This window comes from Chrysemys picta, chromosome 5, assembly GCF_011386835.1.
Source record: "Chrysemys picta bellii isolate R12L10 chromosome 5, ASM1138683v2, whole genome shotgun sequence".
Taxonomy (NCBI): Eukaryota; Metazoa; Chordata; order Testudines; family Emydidae; genus Chrysemys; species Chrysemys picta.
In genome coordinates, this window is record NC_088795.1 from 113912380 (window position 1) to 113926693 (window position 14314).

The 14314-nt window shown below is 41.5% G+C and overlaps 1 protein-coding gene across 10 annotated transcripts in view; it reads right to left on the minus strand.

The window, feature by feature from the left end:
• Positions 1-360: 360 nt before the first annotated feature.
• C1QTNF7 (C1q and TNF related 7) overlaps positions 361-14314 on the minus strand; it is a 92962-nt gene continuing 79008 nt past the window's right edge. For 2 of the 10 annotated variants that reach the window (XM_042855450.2, XM_042855448.2), the window contains exons 2-3: positions 6053-6298; positions 361-1390 (exon numbers count right to left, since the gene is read on the minus strand). In XM_042855450.2, the coding sequence (XP_042711384.1) occupies positions 759-1390; positions 6053-6290 (870 nt within the window). In that variant the 5' untranslated portion in view covers positions 6291-6298 and the 3' untranslated portion in view covers positions 361-758. Of the gene's footprint in view, positions 1391-2546; positions 2654-6052; positions 6299-6935; positions 7134-9259; positions 9402-9643; positions 9780-14314 lie in introns of those variants that run through there. The other 8 variants (XM_042855451.2, XM_065597057.1, XM_065597058.1 and 5 more) reach the window with 8 other exon arrangements.

Genomic DNA, 14314 nt, shown 5'->3' on the forward strand with positions numbered 1-14314 from the left:
CTAGAAACACCCACATTGGATGATGATTCCCCATTTACAATTACTTTTTGAGTTCACTAAATTAGTCAGTTTTTAATCAATTTATTGGATACAGACCCTTGGTTCTGGTCTCCTTTTAATTAATGTAATTGAGCCAGATTCTCAGCTGGTGTAAATCTGCGTGGCTCCGTTCAGAAGTCATCTGGCTCTATATGTCTTTTGTTAGTGTTGGTATCTGACTAAAGTAAAGTAATGGTCTTTTCAGGGTCCATCACTCTCAAATGGCCATTACTGTATTATTTCATTCTACTTTCTAAATTTCTTATCACATGTATCTCTTAAATATTTACCTCCCTAGAATGACCAAGGCTGTTAGTGATGTCAGGCATTCAATTTTCCTTTAATAACAAATACAAAGTATCCAGAGGTTTAATAAGTCAATACCACTCTGTCACTTCACAACTCAATATATTTTATATACAATTTGTTGTACGTTATCTTAAATTTGTTTAAATATTATTATAAACATAATCTTTAAGAGGATCCGGGTCTGGAGTGACAGTCATTCATTAGTATATTATTAATTTTGTTATCCTTGCTCTTTGGTAAAATGTCCTGCATAGAGGCTAGAAACCTTCTTCCACATTTGATTTGTGGTCCCATCAAAACAAAAATAAAATTCCAGCTCATATCATTATTGTTTTGTCTCCTATACACTCCAAATCAAATCCTGTGTCAGATTGTCTAGTTTGTTTGGAGATGTTTTGACATCTCCCATATCACAGTTCATCGTCATCAGATAAGGCATCGAGATAATCTGTATCAACATATAAGAGAAATCCAGAAAACAAGCTGTCTGACCAAGTGGGATCTGCAAAGAGACCATTTTGGTCAGTGTAGAAGATCTCAAGCCACACTTCATCTTCTGCCTGAAGATAGATCACCGTGGATCCAGAAGCTACGTCATGATTTCCTGTGTTAGCGTCAAATGTCTTTATTCGGTATTTCCCATTATGAACCAGCCCAATTGCAAGATGCTTATTTGCTAAGGTGATTTCATAAGAGAAGTAATAGATCCCTGGAATGGCACATATAAACTTCCCTGTGGAAGGATTGTAATGCTCACCCTCATTGAAAAGGACTTTATTGAATACGATTGGTAATCTTTCTTCTGGGTAGCTCGTAGTGATGCCAACAGAAAAGGCAGATTTCAGCACTATCCTTCCACACTTACAGATCCCTGGTACACCTTGTTCTCCTCGGTCTCCTTTATCTCCCTTATGTCCAGGTGGTCCAGCTGGACCCACTTCACCTTTGGCACCAACCAATCCCGTAGGTCCTTTTTTACCAGACTGTCCTGGGTCTCCTTTATCTCCAGTTGTTCCTAAAGGTCCAGTCTTGCCTCTTAAACCTTGAAGAACATTTTATATTATTAATTATTACATATGCAATCTCTTTTGTAGGTGGCAAAGCAAATAATTGCATGGGCTACTGGATATGTTTGAATAAAATTAAATACATAATGAAACTGGTTTGGTGTAATCCTTGTCAGATTTTCAAAAACACCCCACAGTTAGAATGGAATTTGAGATTTTAAAAACTTGTCTATATTTTTTGTGTGTGCGCACTGACAATGCATAAAATTCATCAGATGTCAAACAAGGGTGAAACGTTATATTAATACTAAGGACCTTAATCTGGCATTTGTTTATTTAAAGGTAAAACTCCCATTATTCTTACTGGAAGTTCTGTGTGCAGAACAATGATAGGATATAGCCATAAGGGCTTTAAAATTCTATTAGTAAGTTATGTCACTATTGACAGGAAATAGCTTATATTTTTTAGACTGGAAGTTCTTTAAAATTTCCAGTTACTGTATGGTAGAGGTCTTGGAGCACCCCCTGGGGGGGAGTGGAGGAACATCCAAGATGGCATGGCGGGGCCTGGGCCAGCCCCCACAGAGGGGGGGGGGGTGCGAAGGAAGGGGGGAGCATCACCCAGCCCCTCCCCGCCCCCAGCTCTGCTCTGGTACCACCCCCAGACACATTGATGGCTCCTGGCCCGGTGCCCAGCCCAGTCCTCACTTGGCTCCGCTCCCAGCCCCATGCCAGCCCCCAGCCTCGGCTGCTGGCCACAGCTCTGTTGGGGGCCAGGCCAGGAGCTGAGCTATATCTGGCCATGGGCCCGGCTGCCGGCACCCACCACAGACTGGTTGTAACTCCACTCAAGCCCCCACCTCCAGACTCAGCTCCCTGGCTGCGGCCCCACTTCCTGGCCCCAGACCGACCCCCATTTGTGGCCTCAGCCTCGGCCCCCTTACCCCACACTGCACATACAAACACACACACACCCTGAGCCGTGGCTCCACTCCTGGCTCCAGGATGGATACGAGGTGGCGCAGACAGAAGTAATGGGGGGCAAGACCCTCAAAAGTTTGGGGACCGCTGCTGTATGGCATAGACATGTGAAAACCAAGTATTAAATAGTTTTCTCAACTGAACTCTATCTATTAAACTGTATTTTCTTATGTCTATATTATAGTATACATATTATACTGTAATAGTTACCTATGTTTTCAAAGATGCATTTATTCCAAGGCCAGGAGGGACCACTGCTATCATCTATTCTGACCGCTTGTATAGCACAGGCCATAAAAACTTCCCAAAAACAATTCCTAGAGCAGATCATTTAGAAAAACATCCAATTTTAATTTTAAAATTGTCAGTGAGGGAGAATCCACCACAACCCTTGGTAAATTGTTCCAATGATTAATTACTCTAATTGTTAAAATTGTATGCCTTATTTCCAGTCTGAATTTATCTAGCTTCAACTTCCAGCCATTGGATCATGTTATACCTTTCTCTGCTGGATTGAAGAGCTCATTATCAAATATTTGTTTCCCATGTAGATACTTAGAGACTGTAATCAAGTCATCCCTTTGTGATGTTGCACTCCATATGTTACGGAAATATGTTTATAAATGTGAATATAATGTAATTGGAATATGCTTTATGCGAAAGGTCTCTTGTAAGGTATCTTACAAAGCTTATAATCTACTGAGTGTGTTCATCCTATTTGTATGAATGTATCATTCTTGTATCTGAAGCTAGAAATATAAAGTATTACTCTGAAGTCCTAGTGTAACTATACAAAGTGTGGGCCATTAATGGTGGCTTGAAATCTTGATGCCTCCCATTAACTAGGACAACTGGTTGTAAATGACTCTGTTTACATGTAAGCCTTCCTGTACATGTGACACGTGGGTGCCAGTCAATGAGTAATGAAGTCTCACAGGACATGTGAACATGTCACATGATACTGGAATCCATCACCTGGTGCTTTTCTATTTACAAGGAAGTGTGGAAACCCAGAGAGAGACACAAAGGATTCCCGCCTTGCGCCAAAGATATAAAAGGGGATGGAACAGAACAAAGGGGGTCCCAGTCATGTGAAATCCCCTGCTTTTCACGTAAGATGCCTGCTGGAACTAACAAGAACTGTACCAGGGGAAAGGATCGGGCCCAGACTAGAAAGAAGTCTAGTCTGTGAATTAAGCTTATTGGAACATCTCTAAGGGTGAGATTTACCTGTATTCAGTTTCTAAATGTATTAGGCTTAGACTTGCGTGTTTTGTTTTATTTGACTTGGTGACTTACTTTGTTCTGTCTGTTATTACTTGAAACCACTTAAATCCTACTTTTTATTCTTATTATTGAACCCAGAGTAAGTGATTAATACCTGGGGGAGCAAACAGCTGTGCATCTCTCTCTCTCTCTGTTATAGAGGGTGGACAATTTATGAATTTATTCTATATAAGCTCTACACAGAGTAAAACGGATTAATTGGGGTTTGGATCCCATTGGGAGCTGGGTGCTGGAGACAGGAGTACCTGCTGAGTGTTTTTCAGTTAAAGCCTGCAGCTTTGGGAACGTGGTTCAGACCCTGGCTCTGTGTTGCAGCCGAGTACAGGTCTGTCGCATCTTACGGTGGGGTTAAGTTCCGCAGTCAGCGCGTAAAGCGAAAATCGCGTGTAGTCAAAATTACATTGAGTGTAATGGCGGGCGGAATCGCCCGCACTACAGGTACAATATTAAAATTGTTATTTTTCTCTTTTGTTTTGTTTTTGCCGACCGCATAAAGCTGAAATCACGCATGTTATGCGCGTAAGATGCGACAGACCTTTAGTGTGTCTGGCTCAACAAGACAGGGTTCTGGAGTCCCAAGCTGGCAGGGAAAACAGGTTCAGAGATAATCTCAGCACATCAGGTGACAGTTCCAAGGGGGTCTCTGTGACCGAACCACGTCACTCCCTTAACCTTCTGTTAGATTGATAGCACAAGATCTATTTAGCTTATCTCTATAAGGTATGTTTTTTAACCCTTTAATCCTTCTGCTGACTCTTCTCTGCACCAGAATTTATTAGCATCTTTCTTGCATTGTGGGCACCAGAACTGGACACAGTATTCTAAAAGCACTTACACCAGGGCTAAATATAGAGGTAAAAATACCTCTCTACTCCTACTCGAGAGTCTCCTATTTACGCATCCCAATATCACTTTAGCCCTTTTGGTCACAGCACCTCACTGAGAGCTCATGTTCAACTGATTTTCCACCATGACCCCTCAAATCTTTTTCAGAGTCACTGCTTCCCAGGATAGAGTTCTCCATCCTGTAAGTATGGTCTACATTCTTTGTTACTGGTTTTACATTTAGCCATATTAAAAATATAGTTTTCTTGCACCCAGCTTACTAAATGATCTAGATCACTCTGTATCAGTGACCTGTCCTCTTTCTTGTTTACCACTCCCCCAACTTGTGTCACTGCAGACGTTATCAGTGATGATTTTGTTTTCGTCCAGATCATTGATAAAAATAACATAAGGCCAAGAACCAATCCTTGCAGGACCCCATTAGAAACACACCTGCCCGCTGATGAATTTTTAATCTATTTAAATGTATGCCTTGTTAATTTTATATTGTTCCATTTTTTAAAATCAAAATCTTATGAGGGATGTCTCCAAAATAAAGGATGACCTTATGTAACAAATAAGAAGCAATACCAATGCAAATGTGGTGAGATTTTATATCAAAATTTATAAAAATATTGAAAAGCAACAAGCAAACGGGCAATGGTGGGACCAGGTGGGGAGTGACACAGTAATGAGCAAGAAAGGTGTACATTAATGTTGACCATATCCTTTGGCTGAGTAGGGATGTTTTAGAAACACACAGGGTAGGGAAGTTTTTAAAAGGGTATATGCATTTTGAGGAACATGAATTACACATAACTTACTATTTGTAACTATGAAACCTTATTTTTACACACACATTGTCCTTTCCTCTTATCTCCCACCCATTGTTTGCCACTATTGCTTATTGTGTTGTGTGTTCATTTAGGCCAGGATCTTTCTAACAGTCATCCACATGAGCAACTTTATAGAGGTGAGTAGACCCCAAAAAATTAAATATGTTAAGATCTGGAAATGCTTAGTTAAGGCACCTAAACAATCTTGACACCATGAGGAAAAACATTAGAAAAGCTAATGTGTCTTTAAAAGTCAGTTTAATCTAATCCAGAACTACAAAATTATGATATTCTAATCTTAATTGCATGGTTATTAAATGGTATCATTTCAGAATGAAGCTAATGTTACTTGGGTACACTAACTGTATTTATTTTCTGAACTTGTTTGGATTTCTTTTAAATTTCACCTCAAGTCTGAGTCCTGTGTTTGTAATATTTGTTTTTTGGATAATTACAACATCCCTGTAATGTTTTAACTTTAAGTTACTGGTAGTTTTTATCTGTGAGAAAAAAATAATAATAATGAAGATTCCCCCTGGAGATTCAATGTTCTTGTTTTATGGGTTTAAATCTGATATAATTTGTCATTTTTTGTTACATACATAACAACAGTATCTTACATTTATATTTGCTAGTATTTTATGCTCAGGAAGTCACTGATAAATAAAACTTAAAAAAAAAAAATACAGTAAGTTCCAGGAGAAGGTCCTGGGTTGTTGGTTTCTTTTTTTTGTTTTTTTTCCATTAGTTAGCACAAATATTCAATACCTGCATTCCCTTTTTCACCCCTTTCTCCTTTCCTGCCATCTCTACCATCTCTTCCTGGAAGACCAATACGCCCATGAGGCCCTGGTGATCCATTAGCTCCGGGGGGACCTGCAGGGCCCGGCAAGCCAGGAATGCTACAAATATATCTCGCGTAGTAATTTTCTCCTTTGAGCTGGTTGTGAAGAGATTGTCCACTTGTATAGATGGCAAAACTTGTAACGTAAAGCAATGCAAACATCCTTGGCTCTGGAAAAAATACATATGTACAGACCATGAATGCATATCTTGTTATTCAAGCCTTCAGCTTGTTTTTATTTAGATTATAGGCATATATACTTCACACTTTTAAAATCCTAAACATAATATGGATTGAGCCAATTCAGAGCAGCACACTGAACTAGCACTGCTGTGGTGGCCCCACCAGTTTCTGCAGAATTTAAAGATTTCATTTAATTTTCAAGCCTTCTTTTATGTAAAGAAAATCTTCCAAATCTGAATTGATGCAGTGTGTCATACAGACTACAGACAGATAAAAACAATATCCTTAAAAGAGGTGTGAAGTCAGTTAAGAGAATGGGAATTTAACTCTAAATTCTGATGTTTACAGTATAGTTAACTATTTCACTGTGATAATTGAGGAAGAATCAGCCAGCTATTCTCAGGTTGTGAGTCAAGTCTGAATAGAATAGACTGTTCACACTTTTCTCAAGTCTGGTTCTGAATGTGATACAAACTGATTATATTGCATAGTCTCCCAACATGCTTTCACAAGAATATTCTGTTTTACTAGTTGCCTGTCTTCATGATTAAATAATCAGAGATTTTTAAAGTTGTGCTTTTTGGTTTTATAATATACTACATGATGAAAGAAGAAACAGCTTACAATAGTAACCTGCTGCCATACAACAATGTCCTAAATCAGTGTTACCCATGACTGACTGGCCTGAAACTAGTATGAGTTGTGATTCCGGAAGTAGAGTTGTATTTTTCTATTTCAGTGTCCAGATCAGAGTATTTATGTGGAATTGTTCACCTCTGCAGTGCTAATTTACAGCTTACAAGAAAATCAGTCTTCTAGTTTCTGGCAAAAAGTAAATGGAATGACAGCATATAAATGGATTTATTTGATTCTATCTATGGCTTTATTATGAGAGTATATAAACGGATTTATTTGATTCTATCTACGACTTTATTATAAGGAAATACATACTCAGGCAAATTGCACAAAAAATCAGACTACTTTCCCAGAGAAATCCACATCTCACTCACCTGTCTCCACAATATCTAGGCACCCTGTTGGACATACTAGTTCTTGATGCGATAATTTATTTGTAAAACTAGAGCCATTTACAGTCCTCTATAATTCATGAGTTTTCCTTTGGTGTGTAGCAGGCCCAGATCAGCTCAGTTGGGAAAAAAGGTTTTTCACTGGGTCACCAGATAACTACACATTTTAATACAGATCATAGTTATTTTATCAAATATAAAATAAAATGGAATGGCAATGGAGAGAGAGAGAGAGAAAGAGAATATGGTCAGGTGTTAGTGGAGACTGATAAAAGAACCAAATACATGTTTTTTGAGCACAAGAGAAATGCTCCAGATCCCTTATGGCTATTGTGTCTCTTGATTGTCATACACAATCCCATATCAAAAATGGCAAGACTATACTAAGAACTTTATTGAAATGTGATGGGCACCTACAGTATGGGTCAACAGCCACTGCAGACACAGTAGATCTCTAACAATTAGGTTAACAGATGTCACTTATTGCTCTTGCAATAAGCACCGAACTGCTGATGGTAATTAGCAACCAACACTTGAGACTTTGGATTAAATTTTCAAAAACAACAAGGAGTCTGGTGGCACCTTAAAGACTAATAGATTTATCTGGGCATAAGCTTTCGTGAATAAAAACCTCACTTCTTCGGATGAGGTTTTTACTCACGAAAGCTGATGCCCAAATAAATCTGTTAGTCTTTAAGGTGCCACCAGACTCCTTGTTGTTTTTGTAGATACAGACTAACACGGCTACCCCCTGATACTTGGATTAAATTTTGTTCTGATTTATACCACTTGCAGCCCTACTGAAGTTACCAGAATCATACAGGGTCTAAATCAGGGAAGAATATGACCCTTTGCATTTAAGAGCATGGTTCATTGAATACCAGTGGGCTTTCTTTTATGTTTGAGATCAGCTGGATAAAAAGGAACAACTCCACTTGTCCAGTTCTCAGAGCTACATGACCAATGCATCCTCAGCAGGTAGAACTAAAGAAGCCCATAAGATGACAGAGTGGCGGCTTTGGGAGTGCATGCACAGCAACTAGAGAGCGCGAGGGTAAAAAAAAGCAGTTACAGAATAGCAAATGAGTATTTGGGGAAAGTACAAATAATCACGTGTGTAATGAACTGGCTACTATGTATGTATGCTACTGCTCTGTACTGGATGGAATCAGAATTGGTTAACTGTGCTTTAGTCCCTTTACTGTTGACAGCTAATAGAGAGACTCACCTTTAGTTTAAGTGATTGATACTTGTAATTTTGGAAGGAACACAGGATGACTTAAAATGTTTGATCACAGCTGTTTCACTGAAGTGCTAAAATTGGAACTAAATCCCTGAATTATAAGATGCACTTCACTTTTCATAGCTGGTATCCCTCTTCCAAGGAACACATATTTGTCAATAATTTAGATTAGGAAATGATATCAGTGACCTGTGCCAAATAATTTCTCTTCCATCAAGGAAACAAACTTCATAAGTCCACTCTTCTGCACATCTTCGAAGCTAGAACAAGTGTAACCTTTGGGTGGGCTAGAGTTCACTTCATTTCCTATCTCTGGTACCTTGGGGGGAGGGGGAGAAAGGGGGAAACCCCAACTCCCATAGAAAGTAGCTAGAGACCCAGAGTTCAGTCTCTAACGATTTTCAGCAAGGACTGCCCAGGGTCAACCTCCCCACAATCAAGTCCCAAAAGGAACTAAAGAAATGAATTTAATTAAACAACTTTATAAAATCTTATGATAAAGAAACAAATAATCTAATTTTTACAGCATGACATGGCTATTTTATAATCCACAGACATTACCTTCACAGTTATACATACACAAATAAAGAAAACAAATTAAAATCTGAACAGTTCAGTCCCCACAGAAATACAGTGAGAAGAAACTGAAAGTTCCCAAAAGCTTAAGTTTTGTTCACCTAACTCAGTTAGTCTTTGGTCACCAGATCTATACAGTCTGCTGAGTCTAAAACAACGTCCACTTGCTTGTAGGAATCTCTTCCTCTGCTGAAATCACTGCTAGCCAGTCACTCAGTTAAGTGTATAGATTTAAAGAAAACCCTGTTACAAGAAAATACAAAACTGAGAATAGCAAAATAGAAATGACTCTTTCCCTATTACTACATTTAAAGAAAAATTGGTGAATCGGACTAGTTGAGACAATTTAACTAGAACAGTTTGGCAAAAATCAAAACATTCAAAGCATACAATTAAAATAGAAGTTATTTTTTCCTCCCAATTTCCCCTTGCTATAATTAGCATTGCCCATGCTTCCCTGTTGGAGGGTTAACAAAATCATTAACCTCCTGCAAAATACTTCCGAGTTAGGGACAACAGCCTGCTTCCTGCTCCTGGACTGAACCTCTCCTAACTCACACAGGGCACATGGCCGTTTGTAAAGCAGCTGCCCTGCCGCTTGCCCTCATGGAGTCTGACCCCAGCAACAGGGAACCTATTGGAGCATATCCAAAACTACCACACCCAATTCCAGAAGCTTCTGGATGTGGAGTGCTTAATCTGCCTAGCAACAATGACCCAGACACAGCTCACTCCTACCTCCCCGCAATGGGTCTCTTAAAGAGCTCTCTCCCTAGTAGGCACATGGGTTACACAAGCACTCACTGTTACTGATAATGGGAGTGTTATCAATGCAATTCTCCTAATTTCAACAAGTAACATTTCAATATGTGCATTGTTTATTATGTTATGGTTCTGGAGCCAGTTCCACTAAGTAGAGCTAGAGAGCAAGACTAAGTATTTGCGGGTGGGTACAGTATGCTCTGAAATAATGAGACATATTTTCCTCAGTTCTAAAATACAATAATTAGTGCACTGCTATTGGAAATAAGAGTAGGAGACTTATCTTTTCCATCGCCATTAGAATCCTAGTATTACCATCACCCCCACACTTGTGTGTAATGCCTAGAGATCATCTGGGCCTTGTAGCATTATATATTATAAAATCAGGCTGTTCCAGTCCTAACATTTTGTTACAAACTATTAAAATTACAGACCTGACTTTAAGAGATCCCCTGCAGATCACTTTTGCACTCCCTAACGTGCAGAGCTCTGAATCTTCATTTAAGGCCTGATCCAAAAGACTCTTTCCATCAGCTTCAATGGGCTTTCTTTGCATCAAGCCTTTAGAAATAATCTCACTACATACTGTATTTTCATTATATTCAACAAATATTATTTTAACTTTTTAGGATAAGAATAGTAAGAATTGTAGCAAATTTCCCTAATGTGAGTTTGTTCTGCAGGTGATGTGATCCTTCTTCCTTGCCCAGTTGAAGAGAGCTTAATTCTAAAATTCACCAATTATCACTGATTTAAAAGAAAAATTTCCATTTGAGACTTATCCTGAATCTCTTGAAAATAAAGGTTGTATTAAAAGCTAAGACTTATTAGTTATTCTGGCTGTATCCCTAATTTTGCCCTCCCTAGCCTTTTTAGTTTAATTCCAGAGTATACACACATTTAAGGAGGTAAAAGACTTCTGACCTCTCTTGTTTTTAAATTGTGTGTGCAGAGAAAGCACAGATGATAATAACTAACATCTGAGGTGCCATATAATCTGATGCCCTGACTTCTGTGGCTTAACTGCTGAATTTTATAACATTATATAGTGGTTCTTAGTTAAATAAATAATCCAAACAGTCCAGCATTTTATAGGTTATTTATTTTTATGTTGATTACAATGCAAATCTTAATTATGAAATATTTTTCAATGTATTGTTGTGGTTACAACCTTGTTGAAACTGATGGGTATGAATGTGCTCTTCATTTAAGATAACTGTAAGAGATGTTTAAGGAGCCTGACCTAAAAAAAGCCATAATGGAGTCTGCTCAAAAACTAGCACCATGTGGGCAGAGATTTTTGACTAGGTATTGTTTGTTCGGGGTTGTGTGTGTGAGGGTAAGACAAGCTGGAGGGCAGACATAAATTGAGAGATTATAATAGATTCCTTCATGGGCTGAGGGCCAAAGGATTAGCACACCTAGTGCCCCCTCATCCTCTACTCAGCACGGGTCTACACTTAAAATGAGAGGCAGATTTACAATGAAACATACAATGCCCTGGCATGGGCCCCCCCCCCCCCAACTACAGGGGGCCCCAAGGCCAGGCAGCCCAGCACCATCCAGCACCCCCTGGGGGGGGGGCGCTGCGGGGACAGAAGCTGTGCAGGGAGAGCAGGGAGGGAGCCATTTAAGAGCTGTGCTGGAGGCGCGGCGTGCAGTGTGCTCTCCCAGCTGGTAAGCTGGGCTCCTGCTGGCTCCTGGGACTCCTGCAGCAAGCTGGCGCTGGCGGCCCCACACACCACAGCAGGCAGCCAGGTGAGGGGCCGGCTGGGGGTGCGCTGTAGGGAAGGCATGCGTGCTCCTCTAGTGGGGCGTCCATCCGCGCCTGTCCTGCTGCTTTGCTTCTCTGGATGCCGGGAAGCACAGGTGCAGTCCCTGGCATGCACTGCTGCTGGTGGCCCCTGGAAAAAAGCCTGGGGATGGGAGTGGCAGGCCAGGGGGTCTCAGCTCTCACATGCTGCTGCCGCCACAGCTCCCTTTGGCAGCGAACAGGAGCAGCAGCGGGGCAGGGACGCATCCACCAGCCAGCCAAGTAAGGTAACCCAGCGGCCACGACTGGGACTGCCCCAGCCCCGAGCTCCCCCCATCCGCGCACTGCCCTCACTCCTGTCCCCCCCCACAACCCCAGCCCTGACTCCTGCACTCCTCTCACACACACCCAGCCCCTTACCTCCCTGACTCCTGCACCCCCCATCCCCATCCCTGCCCTGAGCACCAAACTGGAGCTCCTGCACCCCCCCATCCCCACCTGCACCCCTCGCACCAAACAGAAGCTGCCCTAGGTAAGCGCTCTGTACCCCAACCATCTGCCCCAGCCCTGAGCTCCCTCCCACACCCTAACTCCTGGCCAGCCCCCACACCCCAACCCTGAGCCCCCCCACATCCTAACTCCTGGCCAGACCCCACACCCCAATGTTTTTTAACGTTTTTTTTTATAAAGTGCTCCTATCCAAAGCACATTACAATAGTTAGCGAACGGTACAAACAATATTTGGAAAGATCATTAAGTGGTCTGCCGAGACCCTTAGCAATTTTCAAGTGGTCTGTGGAAAAAAAAGGTTAGACTACAAAAGCAATCAAGGTACCTCACTTTATTTTCATTTATTTCCTATTACTTATAATATAGGACGAGGATGAAGAAAAAAGAATGAAAAACTGGGATGGGGGAGATAAGAGAGAATGTTCTTTTTCTTGGCTGGGTCCGAGGAGGGGCCTCAAAAATGAAACTGAGCACAGGGCCCCACTAACTCTAAATCCGCCACTGCTTAAAATGCTGCAGCGGCGCAGCTGTAGCACTTCAGTGAAGACACTATCAACCCCACAGGAGAATGTCTCTGGTCGGCACAGTTAATTCACCTCTGCAAGAGGCAGTAGCTATGTTGATAGGAGAAGCCCTCCTGTTAATATAGCACTGTCTACACCAGGGGTTAGGGCAGTATAACCATGCTGCTCAGGGGTGTGGGTGCAGTTATACATATGTAAGTTTATAGTGTAGACCTGGCCTCAGAGGCATAGTGATGAGTACAGGTGGCTTGAGCCCCTCCTGTAGTGGGAGCAGTGGTAGAGAAGCCACTCCACCAGGCTCTGACATAGGGCCCTAGGAGGGACAGTGTCCGGCCTCCAAAAGTGCCCTCTCAGTTACCCTTCCTGGGTCAGCTCCTACCGCTGCTTTCCTCTCTCAGCTTTCAGCCCCAGATAAGGTGAAAAGAAAAAGAAAAGGTAACTAAATCATCACCCCAACCAGACTCGGCATATAGTCCTATTCCCTCAAAGAGGCTTCAAAGAGGTTGTCCTCCTCCCCCGCCTGGCCCCTTCTGAGCTGGGTTGCTCCCTTTTCAAACCCTTCTCCAGCTGAAGCATGGTCTGCAGGAGCAGGGCTACCTGGGCCCACTAGTGTCCTTTAACCCCTTTCATCCCAGTGTGGCGTTTGTATACCCCATCGTACAGACACAGGAACAGACAAACTGAAGCAAGACTTAGAGACGGACAGTTTGGACAAGCATGGTGTATGACCCTGGAAGAATCTAGAGAGGGGGCTTCTGAGTCTCGTGCTGGCTGAAGAGGCTTGGGTTGTAAGCAAAGAAATTCTCTCCTTTTGGCTTTGGTTCCTCCTGCATTTGGAGAAGCAGGACTTTGTACAGTCCTAGTAAATAAACAAGATTGCATCAAAGAAAATACCAGACTCTGTTGTCAATTTCTACTCAACTGGAACACCTTCAGGGTCCCGAACACTGACTATTCACTCAGGTCAAAAGGGATTAACAGTATTTTACACTGTCCACAAATTGTGTGTGTCAAAATTTGTGCGTAGGCATTGCTGTTCTGCATTATAAAATATGTTGGAATAGAAAGTTGAAGGTTTGGACAGGATGCAATTGAGGATTCTGGCAGTTTAGCATTCTAGCTTGCAAGAGACAGCAGAAGTGTGATGATGTCTATCTGGGCATGCACTGACAATTGAACCAGGGACCTCCACTGCTGAAAGCATAAGACTCTATAGCTATAGGATCCAGACTCCAGAGCAGGGCACTGTAACAGACTTGCATGCTCTATGGATCAGGCACAGTGGGAAATGTGCAACCCTCACAGACCAGTAGATTATAGAAGCTTTGCATTTTCTCTTTACTTCCTCCATGTGTAATAAGGGGAGAGGTGACCTGAAACTTTTTGTATAGACAGAACTTTTGTTTCCCACCCCAATAATGCCCCACTATCCCCAAAGATATCTGCCACTGAAGACAACGGATAAGCACAGTAGGTGAATCTTTCTGAGAAAGTGATCCGTAATGACATAGTTAACAATGCTGACATTTAAACTCTCATCCCATGCTTCAATACAGTTAAAAAAAAAAAGTGTATTCTACAGCCAGATTCCATGACTTGAGGTTGAT